Here is a 17,395-nt window from a genome sequence, read left to right as displayed (position 1 = left end):
AAAGCTCCATTATTTTAGGGGCCCACGATGGTATTTTATGATGAGATATAATTGTGAAATATGACCTAAATACTTCAATTGAACAAGCGAAACTAATTTTTCCTCAAGTGGAAAAATGGGCTTTTCTGGACCAATGAAATTTCATAGTCATTTCTATAGCCAAAACAGTCCGAGTAAATAGTATACTAAACAGATATATGTGAAGGAACGATAAACTTCCAGGATTAGTTGACTTGATTACATATTGCCCGACATAACGATAAGAAAGGAAAAATAGCAATAATAAGAACAATAGTTGCGATATTGGAAAAAACATGAAAGTATCAATTAAGCAGAAAGAGAAGCTGTAAAATTTAAAAGAAACAACTGTAAACATGAAAGATTATGGAGTAAATTTCAGAAAAAACAAATTACAAACAAGAAGTTTTTGTACAAAATTGTATTAAGGATCAAAACACAACGGTTGGTTATGTAACATCAGTGTGTCTCAATGTCCTCTCCATCCAGATACACCAATTTTTCCCCAATTCTGATCAATTACTTGAAAGCTATCAGCTTTTAAGTAATTGATCAGAATTGCATTATGAATCTGTGTGTTATCTTTGTATTATGAAAGAAATATCTCAGTTTGTTAGCTTTTAAGAAAATGTTCAAACTTAAACGGCATGTTCTGAAATGGCGTACATCAACTCATTATTGTGTGTAATGTAAGTAAACAAATGATATTTGCTTTTGACTTATCTCACGAACGCCATTCCTTGTATTTAATTACGTTATGAGCCAGTAATTTTGTAATTCTACTCAATTCCATCTGTACCTTCTAAAGCAATCGTTTGTGGAAAATAGATAGAAAGTTTTATTTATTAATAAAGACGTATCGTGTTCAATTATTTTGTGTACACTCCAGCATGTTGTTTTATATCTTAAAAATGGTAATCAGAAGTAGGATAAACTGTATTATCACATTGTTATTATAGTATCTATAAAACTATTTATTATATAATAGTTCAAATCATTACATTATTGATTATCATATTCGTTCATCCGTAATATTTGTATATTCTACTGAACGTTTCATAAAATAACAATAAATATATAAAATAACAGAAAATATTGATAAAATAAAAAACTATTTTATAATGTTGCAGTCTTTTCCCTAGGTGATATTTTAATCAGAATTGGTTGACTTTCGCCAATTACAATGTCATTCAAACAGGCAACAACTTTTCGTGGATGAGTTTTCACGTTTAAGAATCTCATAATGTATGATAAAGTGAGTTTCACTTCCATTATCGCTAACCGATGGGCTGAAATGTAAAAATGTTAAGTTTATTTGTTATTTGTTACTAAATTTTTACTGATAATTATATTTAACGGAGTAAAAGCAGTTGTTTATAATAATAATTTTAATGACAAACTAAATTATAAGTGAAATAAAATTAGTTGAAACAATTTTAAATTCAAATGATTTGTAAGCCATTGTAGTCTTATTTATTATTTTGTGTAATTTACTTACCATTGTAGAAACATATGAAAAGAATAGAAAGAAGAACTATGTCTTGTATTATATAAGAATTATATGTGTGATACAAGGAACGTTAATAGTTTTTCATAGCCTGATAACCGATTTCTCATCGATTGAAGACGTTTTTCAATACATTTTTATATTATTTATTTGGCTTGAATATTTGAACTTCTATGTCTTAATTTCAATATATCAGGAAATCATCTCTAACAAGCCAACTTTTGTGATATATGTAGTGTTCAAATCTTTTCATTTGGCATTTACTCTAAACTCAACATTTTTTTATAAAAAGAATCTTACCAATACATTTCCGAACTCCAGTTGAAAAAGGAAGATAGGAGTACGGATCTCTTTCTTTAGAATTCTCCGGAAGAAATCTGTCTGGATCAAACACTTCTGGATCGGGATATAATTCTGGATTTCTATGCATATGAAATAAATCGATGAAATAAACGGAATCTTTCGGGAAACTTTCGTCATCTGTAAACAGAATTGCAGGGATGATAATTATATTTTCTTTATATATGAAAAAGATTATAATTCTTCAATATTCTTATTTATGTATCTCAGAATATTTCATTACAGATTTGTTTGAATACAGTATAAGCTTTAATAAGATAGATCTGACAAGCAGAATAATACTACATAAGATACTATAATATTATGTTACGTTACAATAACATGAATAATGCAAATAATCTTACTAAATTGTAACACTTTTTTAGTACTTCTCATGGTAAATGGCACAGCAGGATATTTCCTTAATGTTTCCTATATTATACAAAATTCAAATAAGTAGAGCAGTGATTAATACCATCGTAAATAATTTAATATAAATTAAATTCATATTTTCTAATGTTATTAAAATAAAATTATCTCTCCAATTTTTATTTAAAAATGTCTAAATTGGCCTCTCGTAACAAAAATATTTCTGTCCTTGAACATTAAAATTGTAGAACTGGCAATAGATTTACCTTAGTCTGGTGTCAAAATTCAAAACAATTAACACATTTAATAGCACATAAATAGAAACTGATCTCAGTAAAATTTATGAAACATGCTGCACACAAGCTTTCATGAAGAATTAAATTATTATATCAGTTGAATTGCAACTGAGGAAACATAAAATTTATGAAGCAAAAGAAAAACTGGTGTTTCATGAACCATCGATTCGACTCTTTCTGAGTGTTGTTTGTAGTAATCAGGTCTAAAATAGCATTGCATTCTCGTGTAAATAAAGTATTGAGATGTAGGGCAATTGCATTAGTAGATTTGGTGCAGAATAGTCTAATACAGAGATAATTGGATGGTAAGGAGTGTGATATCAATCATGTGAGAATAATTTCAGAAAATAAAAACCGTCACCATTACAGCAAGTGAAGATCAACGAAAATCAACGACTCTTTGTGAAAATCATCGAGTGGATTTAACTCCCTGTGTCATAGAGCAAAGGCATCCAGATAGCTCTTCCGTGACTTTACTGCTCTCTTTGATACATTGATATCAAAGAAAGCAATTTATAATGACTAAAAAGAAGGAGCTTTATGCTACGTGACCATTATTCTGTTCTCCGCTAATTACCCGGTGTAATACCCATATTTTCAGGTATTATAAGCATCATCTGTCAACATAAAACCAATGAACTCTCGTTGTGCTATTTCTTGAGTCGAAATACACTTTGCAAATTTGATTTTTGATGCAATAATCTATAAAGAAATTATAGGACAAGCTATCAACCTTCAAACGTCAGGGAAAACAACCGCTATGGTGGAATTGATGTCGTAGCATGAGTTCGCTGCACATCCCAATACATCCTCAAAGAGTGTACAGAAGTATGCATCGATTAACCAGCGCCAACGGCACTCCAAAGAAGATTGACATGGGTTGAGTGCAATACAGATGAGATCTGTGAGTTACACGTCAGGCTTTTTCGGAGTGTCATTAGACCTAATTAATTTTTATAGACAATAAATATATTTGCGTATTGGTGTGTTTCTAGACCAATATTTGATTCATCGTGTCTGAAATTCTCTGCATTAAGTAGACCCTCTCTCAGCACCTACCAAGTGTTGAAATGTGCTTCTGTTCACTGGTGTGTTTATTACTATAAAACCTCTTCACAACCTCTAAAAATGTTGTATACTGTCAGGGAATCAAACTCTTTTTTGGTTCTTTCTAAAGATTTCGACGCTGTGTTTTGTGTATTTTTGGCAATATATACCATATCTCTGAAAGTAAATTATTTATTTTCACTTTGTACGACTAATAATCTTTTTTGACATGAGGTATATGTGTACAAAATTTTGTCTGAATTACGAAATACCTTTCCAGACTTCGTAAACGTGTGCTTGCTGCCTTAGTTAATTTTACACACCTCTGTATTACTACTGCTACTAGCCTTATATTAAATCTGCTATACTTAACTTATAACATTTTGTATTAATGATAACTATGCACAGATTTTGAAACTTACTTTGAGAACACATTCCAAGTATGTCATTTTCGATAAATCTTCTTTTGTCGTTGTTCGTAACAGATCATCTTGAAATATTTCATCTAACTCTTCCTGAATTTTCTCTTGAATCTTTGGATGTCTTCCCAATTCGTACATAGCCCATGTCATCGTTACAGTAAACGAATGATGACCCTAAGTTATTAGACATTATAAAAGTTTCATTTATAAATCAATATTTAACAATACAAAATAAATAATGAATTTTTGTAACCCAACACTTTATGAATGCCACTTGTAAAATACATATTTATGGATGAGGTGAATACACGTAAATTAGACGTTATTAATGATGGCGATGCCAGTAAAAACGCACCATAAGCGGAAAAAGACAAAGCGTGAGTGCAGCATATCATAGAAGAAATGAGAATATTTTCTGTACTTTTTCGATATTACTTGTACAATTTAAATTTGTGCCCTTATGACTTGAGAACTTTTTCTCTTGTTGACAAAATGTCAGATGTCACTGAAGAATGTTATGCTACTTGCAGAAAAAACACAGCCTACGTAAAAATTTAAATAATTACATTTTACGTTTTGATTTCCTGAAATGAAAGAAAAGTTAACATAAAATGTAAAACAAGAACTAATCTATCAGAAACTTTACTGATGGAGCCACAATTTTCGGATTGTTTTAAATTAGAAAATATTTTATTTGTCCGAATCGATTTCATACAGTTTCACTGACCTCTCTCATGACCTAATCTCCTAACCTAGCAATGTAATTTAATTTTGTAGTACACATCTTGCAAATTGCTTCACTTGTATCTTTCATTTCTGGTCATTTGCAGATTTTGTGTTACAAATTGCTTTAAAAGTTTGTAAATTTAATCGTCTATATCAATTTTAAATGATTAATAGTTACGGTCTATGTACATAACAAGCATCTCTAGTTATGTTAATTATCCAGATAATTATTTATCAGATAGTGGTATTGTTATTCAAGACATAAATTAAGATTTGGCCCAGCACGGAACAGTCACAGTGTAATAAAATGAGATTTATAAAATCAAAGGGATGAGAGATAGTACCATTTAAGCTGCAAAGATGCAGAGGCCCAAGACCTGTTTGACAAAAACCGTAGCTGCAGATATTCACAGTTAACCGAACTATTTTCATTTTCTTTGTGAGTTTAGAAGAAATAACAGGGTTACCCTGTGTACATATATTCTCACTATATTCTCCTATCACCCATGCAAGTATCAATCGATCTTGGCACGTTGAACTCACTAACTCCAGATAAATTGGCTGCACAAATAAAACGTCTTTTTATGTTTGAAGTAATATAAACTCTACTAACACCCGCTCCTGGACACAGCAGAGTTCGCATCACTTATGAGTGGAGTGCCCTCAACGGATTAAGAGTGTTAACATTTGAGCTGGAATAGATGGCCAGTGAGTGCTTGAATATTTATTATTCACTATATCTTCAACTTCCAAAACTACTTGAGCTCCTAGAAGAGAAAGGCAGGCCACTGCTGAAAAATTTAGATCTTGACAAAGCTATTTTCTGTCAACATGATGGAGTATCTGCCATTAGGGTATTCAAAGTGAGTGGTTTAATGCCACATTTCCAGTCGAATAGATTGAGTGAGGAAGTTTATTTTCATGGCTTTTCAAATCATCTGGTTTTTACGCCATTACATTTCTTTCCTTGAAGCTAAATAAAATAAAGTTGTCCAATCAAGTTGAAAATGCCGCAGAATTTAAACAACGCATAATTCACATTTCTGCAGAGATAACGACAAAGTGGCTTAGGTAAGAATTGCAAAGAAATTTATTACAAGTTTGCATTGCAAACTGCCAGGTGCCACAGAATGCTTATTTTGAACACTTAGTGAAATAAACTCCTTGTAATAACTTCATTTCCGTTGGACTTCGAAGATAGGTTCTGTTTCTTTATACAATGAAAAGCAGTATAAAATGATGAGTTATGATTTAATTTTATTTCTAAGCCTTACCTTTTACATGACTAGCACAACGTATTTCGGTGACACTTGTCCTGTTGTCAACAAAGAAAAAAATAATTAATGGAAAAGTGACTCTTAAGGAATTAGTGGGCAACAATCAATACTTTCCCAAATAATATGTAAAATCTGAAAGAAATATCTTTATTTTTGGTGCTATGCTGGTATGCTTGCTTTATCAGGGTCACCTATAATGCGTTTTGTACAAACACCCAGTAATATGAAAGTGATATTGTTTATTATTTCAGTCATGCATGAAACTAAGATCACGAAACATATATCGGTACTTACTGCTCCTAGAAAAGCCATTACGTCATCAACGACATTTTCTATTGTAACGTCAGGATCAGTGGTTAAAAAAGGCAGAAGCAGATCGATAATCGACAATGTCTCTTTTTCATTTTTATGTAAATTTTTCGTATTTATATCTTTCTGTCGTTCAGTAACCAACTGAAATTATCAAGATATTATAAACAACAATAAAAGTTCTACAGAATATACTTATACGAAATAGAAATTTTTTATGATACTCAACTCGTTTCAAAATATCCCTCCCGATTCTTTTGCATTCATTAAATTCACGACCATGTTTTGTGAAGGAAAAAATAATATTTGGCCATAAAAATACATTAAGGAGTCTTATTATAAGAGATGACGCCAATCTATAAATATAAAATTATTTTCCTATATTAAAAAACTTTTCTATATAGCTTTTAATTCTTAATTGTACGTATTATTATCAGTTAAGAAATATATATAAATACTAATGAAATATTATTTTAAAATATATTTTAAGTATTTATTTGAAATGCTTTAGAAAGTCATGTCTTTTTGCAAAAATTAAACATAAATTTTACTGTTTATGGTTTAAACCTAAAGCTTGAATTGAATCCATTTCTATCTCTATTGAAGCTAATTGTCGCTAGACAGTGAGACTGTTGCAAGAGTTAATTACACCATACAGTTGGAGTGTAGGAAAAGCCTACGTGCAATCCCTCCTCACTACTGTTACGGCTAACGGGAATCTTAGCCAAGTACAAGTTCAGGGTTGTCAATACTCGAGAGTCCGTACCCCAAGGTTCGAATCTATTCTGGGGTATATGTTCGTTCTTGCTCCGCACTCATCAACGTCCTAACAACAAGGGACCAAGTCACAAACTGTCTGATCCTACCGGTTCCTCTCGTACCGCGCAGGATTACTATCGCAACGACTTCCGTTGCCGCGGCTAGGGGTCTTCTGCCTTAGGGGTGTTTAGTCATAATCCCACGAACAATAGCTTCGCGCCACTAGCCACTCGAAGAAGCACATGTACCAAGTGTCCGTTACAACTACATCATCTCAAACAGAACCGTATCGATTTTCGTGAAGACATAGCTTGAATACCGCAAGGTGTGCACTCTGTAAGTTTCTTGAATTATAAGAAAATATCCTTAAGACCAAAGAGTGGAGCTATTCCGGCAGAATCTTTTGCTTGCCGCAATGAAGTTGATATGTTTCTCCAGCACATAATTGCAGGCAAGAAACGTAGTGCCACTATTACAAACTATGAAGCAAATTTCAGAGCATGGAGTGGAAACACGCGGAGTAAAAACGTCCCTGAAAGCTCAAAAGGAGAGCATGAAATGGCAAGATGCTGTTTGTGGCCTTCTGTTATCATTTCAATTAAGCACATCCCACAGACAATGTGCATTATAAATTAATAAAATTTGAAAAAATAGATCATTATGAAGCATATAGTTAATATTACTTACACGTCATCAACTTTGTCATAAATAGGAAACAGATCAAAATCTTTCCAACTTTTAGGAAATGATACCACAGTTTCTGCAATAAATAACTGGTAATTATCAATATTAGTTTTGTATTTTTATACTGCTTGTTCATAAATACTATATAGTAATGCGAAAATCTTTATACTGTTAAGTGACATAATCAAGTTAACAATTTCTTTATATTATAGATATAAACAATTAAATTGTTGAAAATAAAATTATAAAAAGATTAAAATTAGAAAAGGATAATTAATAATATCATAATGTTATCTGCAATAAATTAGAAATAATGAATATTTAATTTCTAAAAACAAAAAGTGTTTATTAATACAAGACTTCAAAATTTAAATAGACAATAAATTGTTTTGTTATGTTTCTCACCAAGAAGTATATAAAAAACACGTTTTTTTATAATTGGATAAATTGGTGTCCATTCTTCTTGACATTTTTCTTTAAGCTCAGCTATAAGTTTCCTTGCATTTTCATCAATAACTGATTGAAATTTATCAATACTCTTTTGTGTAAATGCAGGAGCATGTATTTTTTTTCTAATTCTCCATTTGTCTCCATTTCTGAAAGGAAAGCAATGTGCACAAATTACTGTTATAGATTAAATGCTTCTATCGTATAAAAATTAAATATAAAAATATAAACTAGAACTAAGAAAGAATTCATAAACAAGGTTAAAACTTTCAATCGTGAAATTGCCTAATGAATTATATATATATATATATATATATATATACATTTATTTATTTAATATATAAAATAATTCTACCATTGTTATGTTTTTACATGAAGATGGTAAAAAAATAAGATAAAATACATTATGTTTAAATGATTACAGATTGTTAATGTATAGTAGCATTTGTATATTTCGTACTTATATCTTCATACTGCAAAAAAGAGTCATGATTTGTCCGTAATGCAGCTAACTTTTTCATATTATAATATCAGCATGTTGGGAAAGTGAAATGTTGAATCCAAAATGTTGTCACTTGACTACATTTCGGGTTCAAAATGCTTATGATGAACCATACGCTGGTTTTTTATGATTTGCAGCAACTGTTGTCAACACTTTTTCTACAGACAATGTTTCATACTATAAAAGACAGATATCAGTACGATTAATTTTTTTATCAACGAGAAGATGCATGTATACATCCGGTTTCAAGTGGAAGCGAAAATAAGGAGTATTGAAATAAGTTCATACTTGTTTCGCTTCCTTAAAGAGACGGTTTTACTTGTTATCATAGCACCACATGTATCTCTGATACACGTGAAAGACGAGACACAAATGTCAATGCTTTTAGCATGATGGATTTCGTAAATTCAGATATAGAGCATTAATACGGTGAAGATCTTTTATCAGGAAAATTGCTATCACGAAATGCAAAAGAGTAAAAAGAATTTATTTACGCTCACTAAATGCTAGGGACACAGAGTAATTACTGCAAATTTTAAAAATAGTACACTGAAAATCAGACACCAAAAGCAACTTTCTTCCGCTGAAAGTTAGGAAAATCGTATACTTTGGGTCCCTACAGAAAATAATAAAATAAAATGTTCACTTTTCCAGAGATTCAACAGAATTCTAAACAATAAATGTGAATAATGCTTTACAGCTAATAATACAAAATGATGAATCAACGTTTAGATAAATTAGTTTAAAATTATAATGAATTATATCTTAGATCAATTAAAATGATACCAACTAAGGCTAGTAGAAAAGAAAGTGAACTAACAGTTTATAATAATCTGTTCAAAATAAAATCTATATCTAAACCTAAATACAACGTGAGTGATAAGATAAGAATAAGTCAAATCAAAATTCCTATAACTTCCAAAATTCTGAAAAATAGCATAGATAAATTATCTAGTAATCTACAAAAAGAAACAACTCGGAAATACAATAAAATATTTTACTTAAGACGAATTAGATTTCCTAATTACAAACGGTGTTTATCCCTATAACTATACATACAAAGAATTAAACATCGACAAAAACAATTACCATCAAAGCAGGTATTTTATAGTAAATTGAATGAAACTAGCATATGAGATGAAAAATAAAGCCATGCACAGAAAGTATGAAATAAATTTAATATTAGAAAATGGGGGATATTTTGATTTATGTGTTAAAACCGATTCATACCATGTCTACACAGCAGAGAGAGAATACAATCTTACTACAACACTTAATAAAGAATTCTTTCAGAAAACTCTTAACAACCGTTTTCAACTATCAAGACTTTAAATACGTTTAAGAAAACCTTTCACAAAAAAAAAAAAATTTAGTTTAAAATTTTACATTTCAAGTATTCTAACTACAATTTTAAAATTACCGTATTAGCCCGAATATAACGCGATATTTTTCGACAATTTATTTTCCGTTAAAAAATCGACTCGCGCTAAATTCGGGGTTTAAGTAATGGAATGTAATATAAACAAGGACATTTTCCTACAGAGATTGAAACGCGACTGAACGTCAGACCTAGCTCGACCGACCACTTCAAAACAACCATGTGATCTCGTTAGTAAACCTGCGCTTTTGTTTGCATAGCGCTACTATAGTAAGGCTATGTCTCTGCTTGTTCGAAGTTCATTAGTCACGTGATTTTTCGACCGCCTTTTAGTCACGTGGGCTCTCACAGACGCCATTTTTTATATTAAAATTGTGAAATTTTTGGCTTCGCTCGAAAAATTATTATTACATCTTTCTTTTCTTTATTTTCTCTACTTTTTGACGCTTTCAAGTGAAGTCAGTAGAGATTTCGTACTACTGCGAGAAAATTTGTCAATAGACCGCTTTACCCCCTAACGCGAAAATCAATAAACGCTAATTGTTTTATAACCCTATTTTCAAATGCTTTTTTCTGAGTTGTAAATCGACCAATTGACTAAGTTTTTATTTTGTTTTGCTCAGAAAAATGTTGTGTTTAAGATTTAACAGATATTTTTTTACATTTTTACACATGAATTTTATTTTTAATTTTTTATGTGATATAGTCGTGTGTTAGGCTTAACTCGATCATTGACATGAATGTAATCTGTCTTATTAGCTATAAATACCTAAATAAATGCTTATCTGATTGAATTTTACTTTTTTTGAATTCTTTTATGAGTATTATTTATTTTTCTAAATATCTTTATGAAAATTTTGGAGTCGCGTTAAATTCGGGGTCGCGTTATATTCGGGCTAATACGGTACAACCGATGTCATAATGTTAGCACATATCATTTAGAATTTTAGAGACGTTTGCTTTAAAACATAATAAATTAGACCCAGCTCGATATTTTGTAGCACTGGGATTAGCATGGGATGTAGGATTAAATACAACAGGAAAAATATTAGAATTATTAACTTATTACGATATGATTATAAGGCTTGAGATAGAAATCATTGTTCGAATCTCCTAATGCCACAGATGTGGCAAAGAAAATAATAAATATATGAGAAATTTCGATGCAACAAAGAAATCAAATTATTCACACTGTTTAGATGCTAATTTATAAGAATGGGCAATGATTCAATGTCTACCATGTGAAAAATTTAAGTGGTCTGATAGAATTATAAATCTTACGTAACTGTACTATCAGAGTACACGAAAATTTAAATTTTCTTTCTTTTCTGATTTATAGAGGGCTAAAAAGTAATTTAACTCTAAATCATTTGTTTAAAAGTAAAATAGAATTTTTAAAAGGTTAAAAAGTCAAGAAAGTTTTCTCGTAGAGAAAAAATACTTTTTTTATTACACGATATTTATCCCTAAATGCATTTGCCAGTTTTTCCGGCTTCCTCAGTAGAGCTTGCATATACAAAATATAATTCTAAAGGCCAACAATGACAAATTTCCATTACTATCTTCTATCTCGCGTTTACAACTTTTATACCCGACAAGGTTTACTTGGCATTCCGCAGTCAGCACGCCATTATTCAAATTTACAGAGTTACTTTCCATAACAATTGTAAAGTGTTCTTTAATTTTTTTTTACACGGTTTGATTCTTTGTATACAATCTTTACTTTATTAATTAATATTAATTTGACAATTATGAGCATTACAATGCAAATTACGTATGATTGAAAAATTCTGACTCCATTGCTTTTAATAATTTTTATTTTTAGAATTATAGATGTTACCAATAAACCTGACTATTCGCAAACAGGATAAAATTTATAAGTTGATTTATAATATTCTAAAGAATTATATGATTATCATAAGTTCAACCGCTAACTAAAGAAAATCAATCGAAATTATAAGCAATGCTTTATTATAAAGGTAGAAATTAAAGGGACCAATCATAAAAGTCGTATAAGTAAGAGTTGTGCGAAAATGAGATTAAACAACTTCAAAGAAAAATATAAAAAATATAACTGTATTTATGACATTACCACTAGTTTTATGTAAACATATAGCCAGCAGCAATTCTCTATCAAAAAACAGATATTATGTCGAGTATGATACTCTTATCTGCTTTCTTATTTTCCTGGGCATCTGTTTGTCCTGTGGCAAATTGACTTCAGCCTCTTCTTGTGATTGACAAACACAACGGTATAGTGAAGGAAAAATACATTTGTCTGAAACATTTGTAGAGGTGAAAAGAAGAAAATGTTTAGGACATACCAAGCGTTATTGATAAAAAGAAAATGAAAGACGAAAATAACTGTAAAAGAATGGCTAAATTTGTTGGTTACGTGCTAAAATGTACGGCTTGAAAGAAAATTTCAAAACAGAGTTGAAAAGAAAACATAGGGTGTTAAGAAGTACGCTTAACTTCACTAAATAATGTCAGTGAAGGTAGCATTATATATCAAGATTATGAGAGATATGGTGGAAGATGAAATTTACATTTACATTGACAGATTTTTTTAACACGCCTGTAACATGTATAACTTTCTTACATGAGATTTTATAATTCTTAGGTACGAGTAAAATATGTATAATTCTGAAAAAAAAAAAACAGTTTTATAGAAATACACAGGAATTCAATCAAAGCTAAAGTAACAGCTTTTACGTGAAGCAATTACATATTTAATTTCCGAAAAAATTGAATTTCAAAAGAAAAATAAGATATTATTAAATTTCACACGTAATAAATCTTGATCTTCAATGTGAAATAATATAAATTTTAACAATGTCTGAAAAATCTAAAATTGCCTTGCAAATTCGAAATTTAAAACGATAATCTTCTAAACACTAATTAATGTATTATAAATGTAATTTATACCATTCATATGATGTATTTAATATCTAAGAAGAACTGTATTACTGATGCAATATACAAAATCCCTTTGAAATGCCACTTACCTGATTAGTAATGAATCTGTCATTATACCTTTATCAGCATGCTTCATTATGGGTCTATCGATGTTTTCATCGTCTTCCAATAGCATCTCAAATAAAATTACATAAATATTAATTTCAATATGACTTAATGAATCATATTCAATTATGATAGTCGTATCCTATTATAAACAAATCAAATCGAAATGATCGAATAGCAAATTATTCAGATCAGGTTAAAATTACTTTACAAACTTCATGGAAATATTTTAATATTTTATATTCGGATCAAATTCAAAATAATGGAACATTACTCTCTATTACAGATTTTAACTTTAATGAAATTTCAGTGTAAACTGACAGTAACTAAAAACAAAACAGTGTGTGTCATTTTAATAAAATACTGTAATTAATCATCGTTACACAACAGGAAGATACTTAAAGAATAAATACTTAAAAACGAGTACACAAGGGCAATTTTTTTAACCTTCGATGGTCCACAAAACAAAGAAAAATATAAATAACAAAATGGATTTATTACCAAAAGTTAGGTAAAAACGTAGTTACTTTTCGACATTATCTTTGTGAAGACTGGGGTATTTGAAGTATCTGTGGACAAGCTATGAAATCCCCTCATCATAGAACGTTGCCGTCAGTGACTGGAGATGATCCTTAACGTTGTTTTGAAGGTCATCATTAGTCTAGAACCTGTGCCTTGAACTGACACCACGTTTTCACTTCAGGGAAGAGGTTGGAAGTCGATTTGCGCTAAATCAGGACTATACGCTGGGTGTTTAAGCAGTTCTAAGCTGGGTGAAAGTTTTCACACACCTTTAATGTGCGAAGGCTTTCACCTCTTTCCTGAACTGAAAACGTCGCTATGAGGGCAGAGGTTCGAAACTAATTACGATTTTTAAAACAACGTTAAGGCTCATCTCAAAACACTGACAGCAACATTCTATGAAGAAGGGATTGCATATCTTGTCCACAGATACCACAAATGCCTCAGTCTTCACGGTAAAAAATTCATTTTGTTATTTATTCTTGTCTTTGTTTTATGGACCATCGGAGGTTGAAAAAAATTGCTCTCGTGGATTATATTACATACATTTAAATACAGAGTAATAGAGAACATTTTTTTTTGTGTCCATGAACAATTCCTACATTTTATCGTCTTTTCTATTACATAAACAGTATATGAACAAATATTAGATCGTGTTAAATCTTTTTCTACACATCTACAAAAAATTGTCATGGTGTTTTCGTTTCAGTAATTAATTATATCTTATGAAAATATTTAAAATTTGGCTTACTTTCATAAATTTCGGATGAAATACAAATACCCATTTCATGAAAATCAGGTTCATTGTAATATATCCTTTCGATGACTTGTAATCGTAAGTTTCATCTATAATCATATCCATTCCTATAAAAAAATTTATTCGTAATATTAATGTTAAACATATAGAAACACGAATGAAAATATACCTCTTTACATCGAATAAGTCACGTACATATCATTGCATTAAATATAATTTTATATGTATTTTGAGTAATTTTAATAAAATTCGTGGATACGTACAATGATATATATTATTATAAGAGGATTGATAAATCAATGTGCATTCGTTGTAACAACCTAAACTTACCAATTTTTCTTGCTTTCAATTTTGATAAAAGTTTCATGTAAGCATTCAGTCGGCTTTTCTCATTAAAACCTATGAAATTCGTCATCAAATCATATACACTGTTTCTTGTGTATATAAATACGAGGACACATAACAGACTTATAAGAATATAAATCACTCCTGGAGAATTAGCAATTTTCAGTATGTTTTGCATGTTTATATTTCTGGAAAAAGAAATAAACTGATAAAATAATACTTTAATTTGATATTTAATAAATTAATGTAAAATCATGCATTAAATTTTACTGTCTGTAAGAAAGTAAACGTAGAGATGAACATTTCCTAATAACGAAAAACACTTTAAAACTATGTATTACAGTGTCGAAATACATATTATCCTGTCCAAAACAGTCTTTTTTTAAATAGTATTATCTTAAAAATTGGCCAGTAAAAAGAGATTGAGGTTCATTATTTGTTATGAGTTGCTGCTCATTGTGTTCGGATCATTTCGAATGAGAATTTTTAATATTGTATTTAATAATTGAAATTATTTAGAATGGCAAAGACGAAACGTGGTTGAATACAAAATGAATAGTTGCCATAAATAAGTGGGAACGGTGATCTCAGCCTCCGAACTCAAATTAATTTCCAGAAAATAGCAGAAGACATAATGTTGTTACAAAAAGGTTAGTTACAGAATACATGAAATAAAGTATTTTTTTTATTTTTGTCTTCTGTGAACGCAATATTGTAGACATGTTGAATGGATACGTTCACACCTGAGGTGTAGCAGCATTACAAAAGCACAATATTGACAATAGTGGAACGACAAGAAAATGGCCATTACATTTGAAATTAGCACAGGTAATATAAGATGCCTAAATGCATTTTCGCAAAAAAAAAAAAAAAATCCAAAATCTTGTAAAAACTAGTTCATGCCTTAACTGGAATTTTTTTTTGACATAAGTACAGTACACTTCAACACGGCCTACAACCTTGTGTATAAAAAGCAAAAAGTTACTTAACTTTTCGGAAGGAATTTATGTATCACTGTACAGTTTAACATTACTGTTTACTTGGACCTTGTTTGTTAATGGGACTTATTATACTGGTGTCGTTCCTGATTAGCAAAAACAGACCTAAGTCAAAAGTCGAAACATAATATTTTGATTTTTAATGAAAGAGATTAAAAGAATTAAGTAACAAGAATTACATTTTAAAATATTATGTTCACTGTACACTTAAACTTTATTTATTTCTCAGTTTTTTGTTATATTTAATATTTTAATCGGTTTAAATCATATTCGATTTAATCCGTGAAAACGATAATAAATAAATCGTGTTTATATCTTTAAAAAACCACTGTTTCGATATAATTGCAAGAAATTTGAATTAAAAATATACACGAGAAAACAAGTGGCGTATGTTGCAATAAAACTGTTGTTGACAATCTCCACCATATATTTAATACATGTATTATAGTAATAAATCTAAATAGCAAATTAAATATAGCTATTATGTAGATTTATTAAAATATAGGACAAAAAGCAAATAATTATAATCATCATTATATTATAGCTTTATTCGTATATTTAAATTATTTGTTTATAAAATTTATTACATGATTTAAAATAATTAAATGAAATTATCGATAAAAATTTTCAGCACTATGATTCATTGTCTCACTATTGCGCTACAATGTAGAAGTAGAAGCTGTATTACTAGTTTTAAATGTAAATCCACATTAAACACACACACATACACACACACACATATATATATACATAATTATAAACATATACTAAATATTATGACAGTAATAAGAACGTTAATAAATTTACATGATGATAAATATTAACTGTTTTTAGTTACGAAAATATATTTCTCATTTTTAAAATATAAGAATTGTTTTATTAAAAAAGAACTTAACAAAATATTAAATACTAAATAAAAAAAATTCTTTCATATTACACATAAACAATCCAAAAGAAAGAAAAAAAAACCAATTGCAACACTTTAGAAGAATGAATAAATTTAGACGTTTTAATTCAAATTTCGTTACTTACTTTTAAAATAATATCTATTTTCTTACTATTTTTACAATTTATTGTTGATACTTGTAAGTTCTTCTGTAAAGTTAATACTCGCGTTATTATCCTTCTTCGTTTTTTAATTGGAATTAATATCATGGGTTACATAAGCAACAAGTGTTTAATTTCAATGTCTGAGTCAGTGTTGGCACTTTAATGAAGGTATTTATTACAGAATAATATTTTTTAAAGTTTAAAAAAGGTCTCTACCTGTTTAATAGTGAATTTCTAAATCAAATTTTCTACTATTTCATAAAATTCATGTCTCCCCTCCGAATTATATTAAACATGTAATATTTATTATATAACTAATAATAATTATACAGATTTTAATGCTTATAAGTATATTTGCATTAAATATAGCAAAGAAAACATTTCAGATGTTTATATTTTTTCAGGATATAACATATTTTTAGGTGAATGTTTAGATTTTATCGTCTAAATGTTTTATTATTTTTTAATTCAATGCGGCATTTATAATTTTAGAGCTTTGGAAACGTATTTAAATTAATATTGTATTAAAAATCTTAAGTATAAATGCGAACCGATTCACTTTCAAAGATTAAAATCGAACGAACACTTTACTATTTTGCATTTTATAACACTTGAAAAA

The 17,395-nt window shown here is 29.4% G+C and overlaps 1 protein-coding gene across 1 annotated transcript; it reads right to left on the bottom strand.

Moving 5' to 3' along the window:
- Window positions 1-817: 817 nt before the first annotated feature.
- On the bottom strand, window positions 818-16,846 carry LOC136970862 (cytochrome P450 4C1-like). The gene is made up of 12 exons (XM_067265361.1): window positions 16,759-16,846; window positions 14,714-14,916; window positions 14,378-14,490; window positions 13,089-13,174; window positions 8,159-8,349; window positions 7,757-7,829; window positions 6,540-6,666; window positions 6,296-6,454; window positions 3,999-4,172; window positions 2,230-2,296; window positions 1,826-2,005; window positions 818-1,307 (listed from the first exon to the last, which is right to left on the bottom strand). The coding sequence occupies exons 2-12, from the start codon at window positions 14,904-14,906 to the stop codon at window positions 1,135-1,137; spliced, it is 1,536 nt and encodes a 511-aa protein (XP_067121462.1). The 5' UTR covers window positions 14,907-14,916; window positions 16,759-16,846; the 3' UTR covers window positions 818-1,134.
- Between the last annotated feature and the right edge of the window lie 549 nt (window positions 16,847-17,395).

Source organism: Centruroides vittatus, unplaced genomic scaffold, assembly GCF_030686945.1.
Source record: "Centruroides vittatus isolate TY-2023 unplaced genomic scaffold, ASM3068694v2 contig_221, whole genome shotgun sequence".
Taxonomy (NCBI): domain Eukaryota; kingdom Metazoa; phylum Arthropoda; class Arachnida; order Scorpiones; family Buthidae; genus Centruroides; species Centruroides vittatus.
The sequence above is the reverse complement of the archived record's forward strand: the minus strand, read 5'-3'. Positions and strand labels throughout refer to the sequence as shown.

Bases quoted from the DNA above. Each gene is read 5' to 3' on its own strand.
- LOC136970862 (XM_067265361.1), bottom strand. From the start codon at position 14,906: ATGCAAAACATACTGAAAATTGCTAATTCTCCAGGAGTGATTTATATT. The intron at 8,350-13,088 runs GTAAGTGGCATT...CTTTCCTTTCAG, and splicing joins ACAGATTCATTACTAATCAG to AAATGGAGACAAATGGAGAA. The intron at 2,006-2,229 runs GTAAGATTATTT...TTCTGTTTACAG, and splicing joins TAAAAAAGTGTTACAATTTA to ATGACGAAAGTTTCCCGAAA.